This window comes from Mauremys mutica, chromosome 12 (genome assembly GCF_020497125.1).
Source record: "Mauremys mutica isolate MM-2020 ecotype Southern chromosome 12, ASM2049712v1, whole genome shotgun sequence".
Lineage (NCBI taxonomy): Eukaryota > Metazoa > Chordata > Testudines > Geoemydidae > Mauremys > Mauremys mutica.
The window spans coordinates 7301404-7320074 of NC_059083.1; the positions used below are offsets into that span (position 1 = coordinate 7301404).

Genomic DNA, 18671 nt, shown 5'->3' on the forward strand with positions numbered 1-18671 from the left:
TCTCCCTTCTCCCCAAACCCTCTAATCATTAGTTCCTTCTTCAACTTTCAAAAATGATTTGATTGGCAGGGGTGTCACAGAGGTGACAGGGCCTCTAATTGACAGATTTATTATTATTTGTATTACAACAGCACCTAGAACTTAGCCCCAGTCATGGCTGAGGCCACATTGTGCTAGGCACTGCACAAACATTAGGTCTGTCAACCAAATAATTTACAAACTAAGGCCCCATCTGCTAACACTTAGACACATTACTTTTCTTTGAAGTCAATGGGACTACAAGCATGCTTAAAGTGAAGTGCAGGCACAAATATTGTCACGTTGTGTTTAGTGTTAGTAGACATTGGAACCTGGCCTGTTGTTTTCACATTGGAAAAGAATTCAGTGACATAGAGACTGGGTATTTTTCTTAGTGTAATTTGCTTATTTACACTGTATACACCAGTCCTGGAACAGAGGTGGTCACAAATGGCATGCAAACAAACCCCTCTTTCAGGAATCTCAGCCCAAACACCCTGCCTGATTCCCAGGAAGCAACTCTGCTCCAAGATGTGACTCTAGTTAGAGAAATTAAGGCAGAGAGCAAACTCCCCTGCTGATGCAACAGCACCCCCACAAAGAAACTATACCACAAAATGAGCAATAATATAACATTTCTTCAAAGACTGACCAGTGCTCACACACACTAGGAAAAAGAATGTATATGACTGTGTGTAACAGCATCACCTGATGACTCCTGTTGTAACAGGATGGGGTCTAAATAGGGTCAAAGCACAACAGGTGTTAGAACATGAAGGGAGGGGTAGGAGAGAGAGAGGACAAAGGGGGTGGTCACAGAAACACAAGGTCACATGTATTAACTAGGTGAACAATTTGGAGACGTCATAGTTGTTTTTAAATGAAGTAATCTATATTAATGAATCATTAACAGGTCACTTGCCTAGCCATTATTACGAGGCAGTTTACCGTGGGTGTCATGTTACAGGGAGAACTTAAGAAAGGATCTGAAGCAGGACAGAGCAGTGGCTGTGTAGAATGATTGCAGGGGGGGGCATCCATGCATAAGGGACACTGTGGGAAAAGGTGTGAATGTGTTTCTGGGAGAAATGGGTGAAAGAAGCTGCCATTGGTAAAGCCGCCCCTAGTATTATATGAAGAGGAGAGGAACTCCCAGGTAAGGAGGCTGAGAGAAGCTCCAGAGAAGAACAAGTTTCATTGTTATTTCTCACACTGGGGGCTGATGATGTTTCTCCAAACATTGCTTCTTACAGGTTCCCCTCCATGTCCCCGGTGGCATCGCATCGCTGTAGGGGTCGGATGGGCTGGGAACATCGTCCTGACAATAGCTGTGATAGCACTGGGAGTTTGGGGTAAGTCGTTTCAATCTATTTATCCATTTGGGAGTAATGGTGCTCCATGAATTACCATATCCGAATGATATTCTCTTCTCATTCCCAAATCCGAATGATATTTCATTCCTGAGTCCACTCCGCTTACAAATGAAATCCTAGACATTACATCACTACCAGGTGAAAATGTTACAGAAACAAGGTGCACTTAAGAGCTGGATGCATGAAACTTGTGTGGTCCAGCTAAGGCAGGTTCACTGTTACACGTGGATGGAAGACAGAAATGCACCTATACCGTGTAGTGAATGGGATTCTCTCTTCCTCTGTCCTCACCCTAGCTGTGAAGGATACTGCACTGTGTGATGATTTGACATCCCGCTCAACTGTTTTTTTAATTCCTAAATGGCTGCTATAGAAATTATTTTCACTGATACTGATGCTCTTTTGAAGTTTCCCAGTTGCTTGTCTCTTGTGAAGGACAGACCAGAGGAGCTCTGAATACATCAGAGAATAATGATACCAGATTCGTCAGTAGCACTGAAAGCAGCTCCGGCCCGGAAGATTTCCGGTCTCGCTTGAAAGCAATACTGTGTGCACCCCACCATGGCAGCTTGGCAGGTAATCACGGCTCCTTCTGTCCCAGAGCCATGAGTCACTTTCCTTTAAAGAGTTTGCAGCACTCTCGCTGTCCCTGAAAACCCAGTCACTATATTACAAAGACACTGTCTGCTTGAAATACAATGGACTAGATTCTCATTCATACTGAGGCCCATTTATATACATAACTCCAGTGTTGCGATCCCCAAGCATTCAAAAACCATGAATCAAGCCCTAAAAAATCATGAGATTGGATTATTATGGAGAAATTATACATGTTTGGTTCTTTATATTTGCCTTCTGGTTTCTGAGCCTTTAGGTTGTACTTGAGTCCTGCTGTCAAGCATTTTTGTGCAATGAAGGCTAGAAACTTTCTTTTAATGAAACTGAGATTCTCACATAATCCCAGGACTCCAGGAGCTGAGGCTTAAAAGAAAACACCAAACTTCACAAGACGTGATAAAAATATGCGAGGTGACAACATTGCCAAAGTGACAGTGTAAAGGGGGCTAACCATGGAAGCTAACTTTGATTTTTTAGTCCAAGTGTTCGGGAGGAGGAAGGTTTTTTTTTAAATAAAAACTAGAAAAGGTCGAATGAAACAAGTTTTCTGTTGTTTGCTGCCCTGCCATGACCCAGGGCCTGGGCTTGCTCTGGAACTATTTGCTCAGCCCCTGACGGAGGGCCTGAGCCCTTAACTGTTTCCTGCCCCACCAGGCTAATTCCCCGACTCACCGGAACTAAGAAGTGAGGCAGCCTGGCTCCCAGCTGCCCCAGAGAGGGGCGACCCCCAACAGAACCCCTCTACAGGGGGAAATGTTAAGAGTGTGTTTATTTCCCCTCCAAAATGGAATTAAATCCTCCCCCCGACACTCCTCTCTGCCCCCTCTCCCCCCCAAAAATCAGTATTTCCATTTTGAATCCACTCCCTGCATCAAAAAATGTCAACTAAAATAAAAACCTGCATTTTGGTCAAAATGGCGTTTTCCATTAAAAAAAGAACTTGGACATGAATTTTCAGCCAGCTGCAGTTTGCATGTTCAGAATGAATGACACCTTGTTCCCATCTCTCCCTCCAGGGGGCTCTGGGTGCAAACTCTGCCCCAGGGACTGGCGGCTGCGTGGGGACAAGTGCTACTGGCTGTCTAAGGAGCGTAAAGACTGGACTGGGAGCCGTGACGACTGCTGGGGGAAGAGCTCCCGCATGCTCGTGATCCAGAACCAGGAGGAGATGGTAACACAAAATATAGAATCATAGAGAGACGTGTGTCACTAGTTACAATCCCAGTGCAGCAGGTTCATCCAGCCAGGTGCTACTACCCCCCTTCCCCATTTCTCCACCAGTTAACCAGACATCACACTGGGGTGTCTTCTCCCCTGCTGGGGCATCTGGCTGGTTAACATACAATTCAGAACAAGACCCCCACAGCTTTCCCACACCAGACGGCCCAGCTGGCTCCTGCAGGCTTTGCCCCCCTGAGCCCTGTCTGGGAGCTCAGCAGAGCCCTTCTGCATAGAGCTACTCGCACAACCCCCCTACACCATCAAATCTCGCCCTGCCTTGACCGGCCTCATACTGCCCTTGTGGCCCCACCACCTTTACCTCCCAGTCCAGGACACCTAGTCCCAGGTGAGGCTGAACCCAGGACTCCCTTAAAGGGCCAGCTCACCCTGTGACACCAAGGACTGGTGCTGGTGTTACCATGTCTGCACAGAGAGAGCCACATTTCCCACCCCGGAGCTGGGACTCTGCCCACCCAGGGGCGAGGGTGAATTAGTTCAGAGCTGATGGATTCTCCTGCTGGCGTTATGGGCAGAGCCACTGAAGCCAAGAGCAAGTATTAAACAAGAGCTGTAAGGAAGTTCTAGTGTCCTGTGGCATATTCACCCCTCCTCCTTTTTACCTCACAGGATTTCATACAGGATGTTATACAAAGTGCAGGTTACTTCTGGATTGGACTTAACATGACACCCCCAGGGAAGAAATGGACCTGGGTGGATGGTTCCACATTAGATCCAGCGCGGTGAGTGCTGCCTGATGTCTCCTGTTTGATAGATGTTTGAGAAAAGCTCCACTGTATAACTTTCTGAGTGGTAGCTGTGTTAGTCTCTTTCAGCCAAAACAATGAGGAATCTTGTGGCACTTTAAAGACTAACACATTTATTTGGGCATAAGCTTTCATGGGCTAAAACCCACTTCATCAGATCCATGGAGTGAAAAACACAGAAAGCAGATGTATGAAGTGGAAATTTCAGTTTGGCAGATATCTATACACATGCAAAGATGGGTGTGTACATTACCATGCGGAGGACCAGTGCTAACGAGGTCAATTCAGTCACGGTGGATGTGGCCCACTTTCAAGTCTGTTACTGGTGTCCAGGGAGATTGAAGTGTTCTATTTCAGTCTTCTATTTCACTTTGTTGGGCCTGTCCTGTAGTAGGTGATTTCTGGGTACTCTTCTGGCTCTGTCAATCTGTTTCTTCACTCCCCCAGGTGGGTATTGTAATTTTAAGAATGCTTGATAGAGATCCTGTAGGTGTTTGTCTCTGACTGAGGGATTGGAGCAAATGCAAAAAAATAAATGGACACAAATCAGAAATCAAGAATGGTAGCATTAAAAAACCAGTAGGAGAGCACTTCAATCTCCCTGGACCCTCAGTCACAGTCTTGAAAGTTGCCATACTTCAACAAAAAAATGTCAAAACCAGACTTCAGCATGAAATTGCTGAGCTTGAATTCATATGCAAATGTGACATTATCAGACTGAGTCTGAATAGAGACTAGGGGTATGGCTACACTGGCGATTTGCAGTGCTGGAAAGCCTCCACCAGCGCTGCAATTAGTAAGTGGCCACACCTGCAGGGCACTTCCAGCGTTGCAACTCCCTGGCTGCAGCGCTGGCCGTACACCTCACTCGGCATGGGGAATAAGGATTCCAGCGCTGGTGCTGCAGCGCTGGTCATCAAGTGTGGCCACACACCAGCGCTGTGATTGGCCTCCAGGGTATAAGGTGTCTCCCAGAATGCTTTTATAAATTACTCTCTTTGTTTTGTTATGCAGCCTCTCTTTGTTTTGTTGTGAACGTGCTCCCTGGAGCTCCGTTGCCGCTTATCTAAAAAACAAACAGAGCTCCTGTTTGCTGTGATCAATCTGTACCTGGCTGTAAACAATCAAATGAGAGGCAGGCAGGGAGCGAATGAAACAGCGGGGAGTCGTGTTGGCTGCAGGCTGTTTGCAATTAAGAGTTAAGACTAAGGGGTCGGAAAAATGTTCTGATTTTTCAAGGCAGGAAGCTAAACACACAGTGTTGGCTCCAAAAATCCACTCTCTCTCTCCCCCCGCTCCCTGTCACACTAGACCCCACTCCACCCCCCTCTTTTGAAAAGCACGTTGCAGCCACTTGAATGCTGGGATAGCTGCCCATAATGCATCACTCCCAACAGCACTGCTAATGCTGCAAATGTGGCCACACACCAGCGCTGGTAGCTGTGAGTGTGGCCACACACCAGCGCTGCTCCTACACAGCTGGATGACCAGCGCTGCAAACTACCAGCGCTGCAAACCGTAAGTGTAGCCATACCCTAGGAGTGGCTAGCTCCCTCTTTTGGTATTCACACCTTCTCATCAACTGTTGTGAGTGAGCCACATCCACCCTGATTAAATTAACCTTGTTAGCACTGGTCCTCCACATAGTAATGCCACACATCCATCTTTGCATGTGTATATATATATATATATATATATACCTGCCAAACTGAAATTTCCACTTCATGCATCTGAGGAAGTGGATTCCAGCCCACGAAAGCTTATGTCCAAATAAATGTGTTAGTCTTTAAGGTGCCACAGGACTCCTTGTTTTTACTGTATAACTTACTGATGTAAATGTACATCTGTCTAAGGCCTGGCCTACACTTAAAAGTGTTACTAGCGTAACTATATTGGGTAAAGATATTTTTGCTGTGCCAGCAAAGGCCCTAGTGTAGCTGCAGTTACACCAACATACCTGGGCTTATGGCAGTGTAGCTTTCACTGATCTGCGGATCTGGCATAAACTGTAGTGACAGAAGCACTTACATATGGATATAGCTGTGTCCACACTACAGGGTTTCCAGTATAACTGTACCAGAAACACCTCCGAGTGTAGACAATGGCTAAGGTCTTCTCTGTTCTCCCATTACCATAGTATCTGAGCACCTCACTACCTTTAGTGTATTTATCCTCACACCCCTGTGAGGAAGGGCAGGGCTATTAACCCCATGCTACAGATGGGGAAACTGAGTCACAGAGATCCTAACAGTGGGATCCACAAAGGTATTTAGGTTGCTAAAACACATTGCCTTCAAGGAGAGTTAGGTGCCTACATATCTTTGTGAATCCTGCTCTAAGTGACTTGCCCAGAGTGTCACAGCAGCCAGGGCAGAGCAGCAAATTGAATCCATCTCAGGGCCTAATCACTGAACCATCCTTCCTGTCACACATCATCTCCTCTCGGCTGGCAGCTGAAGCTGTGACATGTAATCAGCGGTAAGAATGTGGACACTACTCCTGCCAGTGCAAAGGGGACCCTGATAAGAGGTTGTGCAGGATCCACAAAGATATGTAGGCACCTAACTCTCCTTGAAGGCAATGTGTTTTAGCAACCTAAATACCTTTTCTCAAATGTCTTCATTCAGGCTAAGATTTTGTCATGCATATTTTTAGTAAAAGTCAGAGACAGGTCATGGGCAATAAAGAGAAATTCAGGGAAACCCGTGACCTATCTGTGACTTTTACTAAAAATATCCATGACAAAATCTTAGCCTTAATTAAGACATTTGGGACTCTGAGCCTACTTTTAAGAGCCTAGAAAATCCCTGGAATTCACAAAGCCTGAGTTAGGAGCCCAGGCTCCCTATATAATGAATGGGGAATAACAGGTGCCTCAGAATGGATTCACAGAAGCCAGCATGCGACCTGGGGAACTGCTTACGCCAGCCAATGGGAGATGCCAAGGTGAAGGGTGTGTGTCAAGTCTTGCCCCACTCAGGGAGTTTGGTGCTTAAGTCCACGCTGCAGGGAGGCACCTCTCCCTGGCCCCATTGCCAAAGTATCTGAGTGCCTCACAAGCTTTATTGCATTTATCTTCACATGCCCCTTGAGGCAGGGCTATTATCCCCATAGTACAGATGGGCACACTGAGGCAAATGCATTCTTCCACTTAGATGGGCTGGCAGGGGGAGTGAACCAGGGTCACCCATATCCCCGGTGAGTGCTCTAACCCCTGGGCTAGATGTTATGAGGAGGGCAGCCTCCTCATTTCCCCACCCCACACTGGTTGTTTTGTGTCAGCTCATGCATGGGGCCCAATCTAAGCACAGCTATCTGAGCGCGCCCCACATGTGAGTGAGGTGGAGGGGTGCCGGTCTTCCCCTGGTTCATGCAGCATGCTGGGGCTTAGGCGCCCGGATATCTAGAGGGAGGTGCCAGTGCGCAGGTTCAGAGGCAAAAACAAAGGCACTAAGGGAATTTAGGTGCCCACAGGAACAGGTGGCAGCTATGCAGAGTTATTGTGAATAGCAGTGGGCCCTGATGCTGGATTCAGGCACCTAGAGTGGCAGTTAGGTACTTATGTTCTGTTGTGACTCCAGCCCTAACTGTTCATCTAGACAAGCCCTTAGGCTCTCTGCAGACTCAGGCAGCAGTCGGTTACTCGGCTCACATTCTGCAGGTTTTCCTCACAGCCATGAGACCCAGAGACTTTGTTTTTAAAGGAAAGCCGAGATGGGGGAACTCAAGGTGGCTGCTCCCAATGAACAAGTACCAGGTCACTGACTCCATGAGATCCAGGCAAGTTTGTTCCTTGCCAGAGACCCCTTAACTCATCTCACCTCCTGTGATGTCTTCTCCACTGACGCTCTGCAGGAAAGATACAGCGATGGTGGACAATACCAGAGCCAAGCTTCCCATTACAGTGAGGGGAAGGAAACATATCTGCTATGGGCCTTTTCTTGTTAAAGGGAACCCCAGTGACACTGACTCTCTCTTTAATTCTGCAGCTTCCCAGTCCAAGGCTCTGCTGATGGGAAGAGCTGTGGTCGGATAAAAGGCAGCTGGATTCACTCTGAGACGTGTAGCGCTGAGCAAAAATGGATCTGCCAGAAAGAAGCTGCTGTGATATAAATGCTGGAGCTGAGAATCCACCTTCGTGTCTCTGTAACACGTAGCACATACTGCGTTTAGTCTCATGGGGTGGGCTTGTGGCTTTAGGCAGAGCTCTAAGCAGGGCAGACTAGAACTCCGGGAGGTGCTGGGACGCAGGTGCCCCTCGCAGACACAGTTCCTCCCTTCGGTCCGTCTCACTGTGCTGGGGTTTTGATAGGTCCCCTAAACCAGTAATAAATTACTAGGCTGTGACGCTTCCCAGAGGTACCCAGGGCTGGGAGGCACCTCGCTACCCTTGCCTCGAGCATGAGGGAGCCTTGTCTGTGCCTGCCAGGGGTCAGCTCACCAGCCACAAGCAACACAAGCACTGGCCTCGTAGACTGTCACTCTTCAGGTTAGCGATAGGCACAGCCCAACCCTTGAGCTAAGCATGCCCCTGGAGTGTCCAGCCCCTGGGCTACTGGACACGTGCAGCATTCACAGAGCCCTGAATTCCAAAGAAGCAGTACCCCCCGCTGATCAGTTCCACCTCAGATCAATTCTGTGCTTCACACACAGCACTTAGCTGTTTCTAGTGAAAGCACATGTAATTTTATTTAACACAGCAGAGAGACTGAAGTAGCAAGTAGAAGTGTTGGAAACAATAAAGACAAAGGCTTGGTCTGGTCTACCCTGGAGTGAAAAGGGACACACACTGGGTTTGAGTTAGATCAATGGTCCATCTAGCCCAGCATCCTGCCTTCCAATAGTGACTAATGCCAGGTGCTTCAGCGCGAATGAACAGAACAGGGCAATTACCAAGTGGTCCATCCCCTGTCATCCAGTCCCAGCATCTGGCAGTCAGAGGTTTATGGACACCCAGAGCATGGGGTTGTATCCCTGACCATCTTGGCTAATTGCCATTGATGGGCCTATCCTCTAGGGACTTGTCTAATTATTTTTTTAATCCAGTTATACTTTTGGCCTTCACAATATCCCTTGGCAAAGAGTTCCACAAGTTGACTGGGCGTTGTGTGAAGAAATACTGCCTTTTGTTTGTTTTAAACCTGCGGCCTATTAATTTCATTGGTTGACCCCTAGTTCTTGTGTTATGTGACAAGGCAAATAACACTTCCTTATTCACTTTCTCCATCCACACCATTCATGATTTTATAGACCTCTGTTATATCCCCCACTCCCTCCCCATAGTCGTCTCTTTTTTGAGCTGAAAAGTCCCAGTCTTTTAATCTGTCTCTCCTCATATAGAAGCAGCTCCATACCCCTAATCATTTTTGTTGCCCTTCCCTGTATCTTTTCCAATTCCAAAATATCTTTTTTGAGATGGAGAGACCAGATCTGTGCACAGTATTCATAGTGTGGACGTACCTTATTTATATAGTGGCATTATAATATTTTCTGTCCTATTATTGTTCCCTTCCTAATTGTTCCTAACATTCTGTTCACTTTTGTGACTGCCGCTGCACATTGAGCAGATGTTTTCAGAGAACTATCCACAATGACTCCAAGATCTCTTTCCTGAGTGCTAACAGCTGATTCAGACCCCATTGTTGTATATGTATAGTTGGGCTTATGTTTTGTGAGATTCCCTTTGTAACTCTGCACAGTCTGTTTTGGACAAAGCAAGCTTGAGTAATTTTGTATCATCTGCAAATTTTGCCACCTCACTGATTACCCCCTTTTCCAGATAATTTACCCAGCACAGGTCCCAGTACAGACCCCTGGGGGACACCACTATTTACCTCTCTCCATTCTGAAAAGTGACCGTTTATTCCTACCCTTTGTTTCCTGACTTTTAACCAGTTACCAATCCATGAAAGGACCTTCCCTCTTGGACTCATAAATTTTAAGGCCAAAAGGGACAATCACAATCACCTAGTCCAGGGGTTCTCAACCTTTTTCTTGCTGAGGCCCCCTTCAACATCCTATAAAAACACCAGGGCCCAGCCGGGGAGGGGAGGGGGGAATGTGGGGCTCTGGGCCCAGGGGACACCCTTGGGCATAGGCATAGTTTTACTTCTATTGAGGGGTGGGAGGCAAGGGCTGGCGGGGCTCAAGCCAGCTCCACACAGCAGGGTCCACGAAGGACGTGCCACCTCCACCCTGACTCACCCAGGAGGCCACTGACCTGTCTGGGTAGTGGGGGGATGCGACCAAAAAAATATAACTCAAAGGGGGGACTCAGTTCAAAAAGTTTGAAAACCGCTCAGGGTGCAGGCGGGGGGGGGGGGTAGTTGGGGCTGTGTGAAGTGAGGGGAGTACCTCAGGGTGCAGGGAGGGCGTAGCTAAGGGCTGTGTAGTGGCAGGGGGGCTCCCAGTACAACTCCCAGCTTCAGGTGGCGGGTGTTGGGGCTCCCGGCTTCAGCCTCCCCACTTCAGCCTCCCCGCTGCTCCCGGCTTAGGAGATGGGGGGGCCCTGCCGGCTTCAGCCCCACACTGCTCCCAGATTCAGCGCTGGGGCTCGCTGTGCCGGGTTCCAGCTGCGGGGCTCCGCGGCCCCCCTGAAAGGGCTCCGCCACGACAACCGCTGATCTTGTCAGCCCTCCTGCACGATGCAGGCCACAGAACCTTGCCGACCCACTCCTGTAGGAGACCCGTAGCCTCTGGCTGAGTTACTGGTGTCCTCAAAACATGATTTAAAGACTTGGAGTTACAGAAAGTCCATTTATACTAGTTTAAACCTGCAAGACAAAATATCAACTCTCCCAGCCTCTAATCCAAAAAACGGACAGCTCCTCGTATAGAGTTATGAAGGGCAAAAGGACAAAAAAGATGACTGAGGGGTGTGATCAATACAAATGGATCCACAGGGGAAGACTTCTTTTACTAAGTTTCCAAAGATTGATTAATACAGATGAAGTTTTGTGTCACAGATACGGATATGAAGTTCTTGATGAAGTGTGGACAAAGTGATTGTTCATTACTTGGGACAAAACGAAATACCTGACCCACGTGTGCCTCATAGGGATATGAGAAAATATCCCTTCAGATCTCATGTTTGTACAATGCCAGCTCAGCTGTGGAGCAGAACCATTTACGCCTCTCAAAAAATTACCAATGAAAAATAACAGACTCTAATGTCTCACCTGCCTGTATGAGAGCGACTCTTCCCAAAAATACACAACAAATTAAAAAAAAAAAAAGGATGAAAAACAGAGTCAGTCACAATGACTTATGTGGTGTGTAGGAGCTTCAGTATGTCCTGGAAGGGTTTGTGTGTCAGTACTGCCTGGTTCCTGACATCTCTGGGGGATCTTCCAAAAATTATTGGTATTTTTAAGAGGTAACAATATTGAATTCAACTACACTTCTTTCATTTGCCACATTTCAGCCAGGAGACTTTTCCTCTCCCCCTTCATGTGCCTAGTTTGAGACAAGTCCAGCAATTCCTGTGGCTGCACTGACTCATGACTAATGCACAACACATGCACACAAGATTTTTTTTCCTTTTTCCTTTCTAGCAAAATGCGTGTCCCAGGTCAGCAGCAGTTCCACTGTAATAGTACTGGGCTATACGTATACATTTCACCCCCTAGGTCACTTCGGAACTGACTTTTCTGGATCCTTATTGATGTTAAAAATGGTTCTGGGCCAGAACGGGTTAATAACAGAGTGTTAGAAGTCTGTTCTCATGTCTAAAATATTGTTCTTAAGGGTCTCTAACAGTATCTGTTGTTTTTTACAAAACCCTTTTTATTAAAATGCTGTTCCTGGCCATTCCAGTTTTTACACTGTCACATGATTTCTTACCTTGTAATCCTCAGCAGCCACCTCTATGGGAACCATGGTGTGTTCTCTGTGATCTCAGGACAGATGGCAAACCAAACAAATAGGTTTTTGATCCACTTGACAGAAGACATGTAAAGCCCTCTGGTGTTTCTCACACACTCTCTCAACTTCTGATTCTTTTGTTGACTCCACTGTGTGTGTTCTGGAGGCTTCTACAATATTCTTTAGCTGTCTGTTTGGTTTGAAGTTTCTCTGGAAGGTTTCTCTGCACTCAAGTTTGTACGCAATCTCTCCCAGCTCTGAGTGATGCAGGCCTGGCAGAAATTGTGCCCACAATCTGAAGACACTGGCTCTTTAAAATAATCTTTACACAACTGAACAAGTCAGTTCACCTAGAAATATTTTTGCTGGATTCACAGCAGCCATGGCTGCTTCTGCAGGGAAGAGACGAATTCAGTTTCCTTTTACTGTTTTCTGAAAGGGGCTGATTCTGAACTTTGCACACCAAACAAGCATTTCCTGTGTATTCATTGTCTCATGTGTCATGTTACTCTTGGGAGGCTGGAACCTCCTTTTGGTCTGAGTTAGCACCTGGAGGAAGCACCAGGACAGACTGTGGAGTGGCAGCACCTGACGCTGTCGGTCCCTGCAATGGTGCAGCCTGGCCACTCTGCAGAACAGCTGATTGAAAAACTGCACCTGCCACATCCACACCCAGCTCTATACAGCATTTCTTCCCGCCATCGCTGTGTCACTGTGTTGTGGGACTCCAGAGGTACCTACAGCCTAGCCCATGGCACAGCTCTCTGCAGCAGGTGGTTCTGTGAACATTTACAAAGTATTGTGGGCTGCTGGTGGTATTCCAGCCTTCTGAGGGGGAACATCCTAGCGTCAGACCCCTCCAACCCAATCACTGTGGCAGTGACCATCTATTTTCTGCATAATGTTTGTCCTCTGCAATTGATACAATAATTTCTAAATACCGTCTTCCTAGCCACGTTCTCACAGGTCCTCAGGGTAGATACAGATGGTCTGTGACAGAGGAACAGGGAAAATAGGTGGCTGGGACCAGGGCTGGATTTAAACCTTACTCACCCCGTGGCACAGCATCTTCGGCGCCCCCCCCCCCTGCCTCCCTCCCCATGTGGCCCTGCCTGGAGCCCCCATCCCGTATCCCCATGTGGTCCTCTGACGCCCCCCGCAGCCCTGTGTGCCCCGCTCTGCCTGCTAACCTGGCTCCAAGGAGGCTGCAGTGACTTTTCACTTGAGAAAAAAGTGCCCCTGGCCCCCCCGCCTGCCAGCTGTTCGCTGCTTCCCCCCAGACCTGTCAGACTCAGGCAGCTCAGGCTGTTCTGGCGCCACAGCGTCCCCTGGTGGGAGAAAGGTGGAACTGCCGCACACTTTCTGCAGAAAAACTATTTCTGCCTTCCTGGGAAAATAATTATGCACATGCTGCAAATGTCACCTCGGGGGAGACACAATGAGAGACAAGCGGCATGTGGGGCATCTCGGCAGGAGGCGGGGCAGAGCAGGAGGCTCCCTCCCTCCTGAGAGCTCCCGAGCAGTTCAGCCAGTGGCAGCAGGGCAGTAAAATAGCCCCAAATACCACAACTCACAACTCCTACCCACCCACCCCGGCAACTGACAGCTAAAAATAGCCCAACTGGGCTAGAAAATCTCAGACTTGGCAACCCACAGCCCTAGGACGCCGGCACCCATTTGGAAATCCGGCCCTGGCTGGGACACTGGTGGCAGGAGTCACTGCCTGATTCTCACCAACTGCAGCATGACGACATTTTGAGATCTTCGGCCAAGGGCTTCGCATGAGGCACAGATGGGCGTCTTTGCCTCAGTCTAACTTCTGCAAAGTCCTGACAGGCAAAGCTTTTCAGAGTGGCAAAAAGGCCTGTTTCCAGTGACGTACGCTGTTGGAGAAAAACTTAGTTTTTGCTTTTTGTTTGGGTGCAGCAAAATTAAATACTTTATTATTTTTTTAGTAATTACAATGGAGGGAGAGAGTGCCATAGGACACAGGGTCACCCCAGTCCCGGACAGGTTTTTTAACTGGTAAACAATTACATTAAACCTTTGTACCTTTGTTACAGACAATTTTTAGCAATAATACAGACGGTAAAAAGCAACAAATACATTTTGTTTATACATAAGCTTTTTTGCTATTTTATTTGTTTTACTACTAGAAAAAAGCAAGACTGCATATTGCAAGGTTGTAATAACTTTTACACAGTTTACTTTGTTTTACATTATTTTGCTTTTACAAATTTTACGTTATTAGGGTTACAGCTAGCCTAACTTATGCTAACTAACATTTATTAAGATTTTTTTAAATTTTTGTTAATTATTAATTGGCTTTTACACTTTTTTCTTTTGTACTTTTAGTACAACAAATATTTTAAATTTTAATTTGCATTAAACCATGGATTTTAGATTTTACAGCAGATATGTTAACCTTAGGGGTTTTTATGGGATGTAATGACAATGCATGATTAGCATGAACATGAAAGGTATTATTACTATTATTACGTTTTTTACAACAACAACAACATAATTTTAAACTAACTAATAACACTACAAACAATAACATTTTCATAGGAATAAAATAATGGGGTTGTTGTACAGTTTTGGTTACAAAGCACAATACATTATACTTAGTACATAAAGTAGACACTTTATAAGCTGTATGAAAGGCATTTTGTTTAGCATGATATATATTTTGAAGCATATGAATTTGCCCTTGCAATTCAGAGATTTTTTAAACCTCTGGTAACAATGAAAGAAAATTTTGAAACCGATTAGGCACTACTTTAATTTAATTAAAATATACCTGAAATTTAAAAGCTACGTGCAACATTTTATTTGCAGGCCAGTAAATGATATGATTGCCTGCAGCAGTGGTAAGATTAAGGTATATTTTGTAAAGTGGTGGCATTAACATACACATAGCTATTATTAGCTTGAAAAAGTGGGTGTTCTGTTAGGGTAGTTTTTTGACCTTTACCCTTTCAGCAAATATTGGCATAAACAGTGACAACATTTCCTGGCTTTAGTTTTTGTACACACTGAAGCCGTGGTGGTTTTAACGGCCAAAATGTTTATAGATTTTTTAACCCCATTTAAATATTAGCTGTAATTTCAGGAGCACTAACTAAAAATTGATTAGGAGAATTAGGCGGTGTTACTTTTTAGATATTTCGGTGAATTATTTAATTTTACATGCATTTTTTCCATGGACCCGGCAGGATTTGGTATGTGGGAGCCCACACCCACCCTAACCGGTCCATATGCTTGGAAGGAGCACTGTGAATGTTCACACTTTCATTTAGAAAGTGTCCAAGTATGTTTTTATGACCACAGATTAGATGGTACTTTTGATGTGTCTGTAAGGGCAGTGGGCCAAGTTTGGTTTAGATTCCACTGCAATGCCTTTCCAGCCTTAGTGATATTTAATACCATTGCTGTTAGTAACTTCTGGGTTATAGAACTAAGGGTGGAAATGACATGTAACTTACCAACTTTAGCCTGTACTTAAGATAGCTGAGCTTTAAAAATAAGGCTAGTGGCCTTTTTTAGTTGGCCCAATTTTTTATTATGTTTATGGCCTTTAAGAATAGTTTAAATGGCTACGACACTATTAGCCCCAGCCCACAGGGATTTGCCCAATTTTTTTTTATTTTAGGTTTTTTGTTGTGCTAATTTAATGGCAGCCCCTTGTGAGCAATTTGGGTATGTAAAAGTGATTTGAAAACTGGATAAGGGCAATGTTATTTAAAATTCAATTAGGGAGGGCAATACATACTGAAGGATTTATTCAAAACACAGGGCGCAGCCTGTAGAATAAACCCCAAAATTTAATTAATACCACATTTTTAAGCATGGGTTCCACAAATTTTTTTTTGCCAGTGTGTAATTTTTTGTTTATTTACCATGGTTAGTTCTCAATGTCCTTTTTAGTCAGTAATTTCTGGACTATGGCAATGTCAGTGGAGTGAGTGTTTTTGTTTTTTTTTGAAGCAGTTGTGGTTTAGCATTTTACAGGGGAGAGTACCAGGACATTATTCTGTAATGATTTGCTTTTTTTACAAAAGTTCAAAGGCACAGTAGGTCTGTTAGTGGACAAGGGAGAGGTTGCTAGTACGTTACCTTGTTGTTGTTTTTTTGCTGTCCAGAAGCACAGTAAAACTAGAAAAAGGAATAGGCTAATTATTAGTAGGAGAATTTTTTTGAGGTGGAGGGGTTTTTTTACAGTAAGAATTATGGGTCCAAGCAGCCAGTCTTTGGCACTTTACAGCGTTGTTGGTAGTCAGCAGGACTTGGAAAGGGCCTTTTTAGCGTGGAGCCAAGGCAGTTTTTTGTTGATGGATTTTTATGTAGACCCAGTTTTCTGGTTTTAACGAGTGGCAAGGGTGCACAGGATTTTTTGGTAGTGCTTTTATTACCTGTGTATAAAAAAGACTTAACACATTTTATTAGTGCCTGACAATACTTAAGCATTATGTTAATATTATTAAATGAATGTTCATTTGAGCTGGGGTTAGTGGGGGTGCAGTTGGTAGTTAGCATTGGGTGTTTTGTTAAAATTTTATGAGGGCTGAGTCCAGTTGTTTGATTGGGAATGGCTTTTATACTTATCAGTGCCAAAGGAAGGGCATTTGGCCACTTTAAGTTTGTGTCAGCACAAATTTTGGCCAGTTTATTTGTTTAAAATTCCGTTTTGGCGTTTTACTGTTTCAGCAGACTGTGGGTGGTGAGGGCAGTGAGCTGCACATAACTTTTTTACAATTTGTTCAGTAAAATGAGTTTCACGATCACTGTTGATACTCACAGGGATGCCAAAACGTGGCACAAAATGTTTAAGCAAAATTTTACAACAGTCCTGACATCTGCTTTCCTGCAGGGAAAAGCTACAACCCAACTGGTAAATACATTAACTAAAACTAATACATATTTATAACCACAACATTTAGACACTGAAATAAAATTAAGCTGAATATTTACAAAAAGTTCCCAAGGAGGAGGGTGGGCTGCCCGCTGCACACCAATTTTGTTTAACTGCAGCAACCATTCCCCTCTTTCCTTGGTAGTTAGCCGTGAGCGGTGTCCTTGACTGGGGCCAGCGCATGTTCGCTATTTTTTTTTATGGCTTTTTTTTTTTAACCTACAAAGGAAACTTTTACTTTTTATTTATACACCTTTTTTTATACCATGAACACATAAACATTACTGTTATACAGTACATTAGTCTTATTATTTAATGTATGCCACATATATTTTTTTATTAAAATAACCTTATTACAGAACTTTGGAACAACAAACCAGGACAAGCACACCCACTTTAGTTTACTTAATATAACCTTTAGTTTAATAGCTTTTTACCATCCCCAGCCCTCTGGCTAAAAGTCTGAGGTAGCCAGAAGGATTTTTTGTACAATATGGGGAGTGGGTTAACTTTTTATGTTCTTGCTTTTAAAGACTGTTAGTATGCAAATTTTAACAACAATTTTTAATTAAAAGATTTGGCCAATGTAGTTTTTTTTTTTACTTAAGAAAATGTATTAGACTTTAGTATATTACATTTTTTTGATGTAACCAAACACTTTGTATTTTAAGTTGAACAAAACAAGTATTTGCATTTTAATGCAACACTTTCGCTTGATTTTAAATTAGACCATTTTATGAAAATATTAAACACAACAATTTTGGCCACGAGACAAACACCACAAGACAGAACATAGAACACACAACATAATTGTGACTGTGCCAGCAAATTATGGTACGTTGAATGCTGTGCAGCTGGCATTAGTTTTTTTTGATTATTTGAAAGACAAAAACAGAGGTCCACCCCTTCTGGGCAGTTAAATACTTAAAATATACAAATATTTTTGTTCATTCTAGGCAAAACAGAGGAATTACCCCATATTTTCTTGTATGTGTTTCTTAGACAGCCCTGGTTCAGCGGCCTCTACCTTAACAGTTAGTTAATTTGCATTAACACAGACGCTTTCTGGCTTGCTTTTTTTACTTTTAACTCCTGCTTTTAAACACTGAAAGAAAACATTACCACTTATAGTGCCTTTAGAGCCTAATAAAATTTTTATTAAATAGCACTGTATACATTCTACAACTGATTTAACAAAATTGTTTATAGCCAAACGATTGCAATCTAATAATTTTTTTGCCTGAATTTATTTACAAACATTTTAAAGACACCAAAAACTTTTTTTTAGCATCTTTACAAAGTTCAACTGCTGTTTCCTTCAGCAGCTACAGAGTCAACTTTTTACTTTTCTTAAAAATTACTTGCTTGTCTTCCAACAGTTACTTTTATTAACTTAAATCACCATTTCAAATATCCTCTTGAGTATTTGAAATCCTTATGCTTATATTTACTTACTCCTTCTTTCCACTACACCCTTAAAAGTTTCCAACCTGTTTTTTAATTTTTTTGTGTGTTGCCTGCCCGTCTGGGCCCGATCCTTTTTTTTCTCGCTGAATCGTTCCTTTCATTTGCACCAATTTGCTCCACTACCAGTTTAGCTAGGATGGTGAGCTTTTTAACTAGCCCCCACCTTTCTGGTCTTTTCCCCAAAACATTTCTACTTACAAGACTACCCGAGTTCTCCCTTGAAGGCTTGCCACCTGGGCAAAAATACATGGCCATTGGGTAAAGGCCAATCCAAACCCCTTTAGGGGGTCTACCCAGAGACCCACCCATTTGTTTGCTGACACTTAAACAGAAAAGAAAATTACACAGAAAGCAGAGAGAATTACAGTCTAAGCCAGATTTTTCTACTTCTATTACATTGTCCGTTACAGGGGGCGGGACAGAAAGATCTCAATA

General features: G+C 44.4%; 1 protein-coding gene across 1 annotated transcript; it reads left to right on the forward strand.

The window, feature by feature from the left end:
- Positions 1-1089: 1089 nt before the first annotated feature.
- LOC123345849 (killer cell lectin-like receptor subfamily F member 1) lies at positions 1090-8431 on the forward strand. Its single transcript, XM_044982909.1, has 6 exons — positions 1090-1129; positions 1272-1370; positions 1800-1967; positions 3026-3180; positions 3858-3970; positions 7984-8431. Exons 1-6 carry the CDS (start codon positions 1090-1092, stop codon positions 8105-8107), a joined length of 699 nt encoding a protein of 232 aa, XP_044838844.1. The 3' UTR covers positions 8108-8431.
- Positions 8432-18671: the final 10240 nt, after the last annotated feature.